The 1,397-nt window shown below is 62.7% G+C and overlaps 1 protein-coding gene across 1 annotated transcript in view; it reads left to right on the top strand.

Moving 5' to 3' along the window:
• The window catches only part of WFIKKN1 (WAP, follistatin/kazal, immunoglobulin, kunitz and netrin domain containing 1), a gene marked incomplete at its 5' end in the record, with an annotated part of 2,757 nt that extends 1,740 nt beyond the window's left edge, over positions 1-1,017 (top strand). Inside the window, 2 exon segments of the mRNA XM_031060427.1 lie at positions 5-611; positions 614-1,017. Coding sequence (XP_030916287.1) covers positions 5-611; positions 614-636 — 630 coding nt within the window.
• Between the last annotated feature and the right edge of the window lie 380 nt (positions 1,018-1,397).

Genomic DNA, 1,397 nt, shown 5'->3' with positions numbered 1-1,397 from the left:
CGGCTGCGGGGCCAACAGGAACCACTTCGAGACGTACGAGGAGTGCCGAGCCGCCTGCCTGGGCAGCGCCCGCCCCACCTGCCTCCTGCCCATGGTGCAGGGGCCCTGCCAGAACTGGGAGCCGCGCTGGGCGTACAACCACCTGCTGAAGCAGTGCCACTCCTTCGTCTACGGCGGCTGCGAGGGCAACACCAACAACTTTGAGAGCAAGGAGACCTGCGAGGACGTGTGCCCCTTCCCCAAGAGCCTGCAGTGCAAGGCCTGTCGCCTGAAGAGCAAGATGGTGCTGAGCCTCTGCCGCAGTGACTTTGCCATCGTGGGGCGGCTCATGGAGATCGTGGAGGACCAGGACTCCGGCATAGCCCGCTTCGCCCTCGAGGACGTCCTCAAGGATGAGAAGATGGGCCTCAAGTTCTTCAACATCAAGTACCTGGAGGTGACCCTGACCGACATGGACTGGAGCTGCCCCTGCCCCAACATGACGGCGGAGGACGGGCCCCTGATCATCATGGGCGAGGTGCACGACGGAATGGCCACGCTGGACCCCAGCAGCTACGTCCGGGCGGCCAACGACAAACGGGTGAAGAAGATCTATGAGCTGATGGAGAAGAAAACCTGAACCGCTTCCAGGACTAGGGGAGAGTCAGGATGTGCTGACGGGGGGAGCTGCAGACACAGCGAGAGGGGGCAGCCTGAGGGAGCCCCTGCACCAGTGCCTGTGTCTAGAGGTTACCACTGTCAGGTAGTTCTCCCCAACCCCGTGCTGAGCCCCAGACCAGCTCCCACCTCCACTGTAATTTATCTGCTGCATGTTCCCCCCACCGTGTGACCCCTACCCCAGCCTGTCCAGAAGCAATAGAGAACTGGGCTGGGTTGCAGAGGGGTGGGAGATCTGCTGGGAACACCCCACCCATAAAATCTTCCCACTTCACCAAAGCCTCTGGGCCCAGTGTAACAACCCTGCGTGCTGGACCTGACCCTTTCATTGGTGCTGGAGTTGGGACTGGGGACACCCCCACCCCCAGTGTTTGTGCTGAAAACATCAGGGAGCTGCTGGGGTGTGGGGGGCAAAGCCACAGAGTTTATTGGGGGGAGCAACAGCACAATCCTGAGGAAAGGGGAGAGGGAGACACCATCAGCACAGCATCCTCCGAGGAAATGGAGCAAGGAGTCTCCCCCATGCCCAGGGGTGTTGTCCCCCCCCACACCTGTGCCCCCCGTGGCAGCTGTGCTGGGTCTTGTGGCCCAGGCTGGGGCACCCCACTGCAAGGGAGCCCCAAAGGCACCAGGGGAGATGGACCCTGCCCAGCCAAGTCAGCCCCAGCTGGGTGAGTGGGGCTCTGTCCCATCACTGCTGCCCCCAGCCCCAGTGGCAGCCACGGCGGGACAGTGACACC

The sequence above is a fragment of the Geospiza fortis genome, unplaced genomic scaffold, assembly GCF_000277835.1.
Source record: "Geospiza fortis unplaced genomic scaffold, GeoFor_1.0 scaffold114, whole genome shotgun sequence".
Taxonomy (NCBI): domain Eukaryota; kingdom Metazoa; phylum Chordata; class Aves; order Passeriformes; family Thraupidae; genus Geospiza; species Geospiza fortis.
This window is presented reverse-complemented; position numbering and strand designations above follow the sequence as displayed.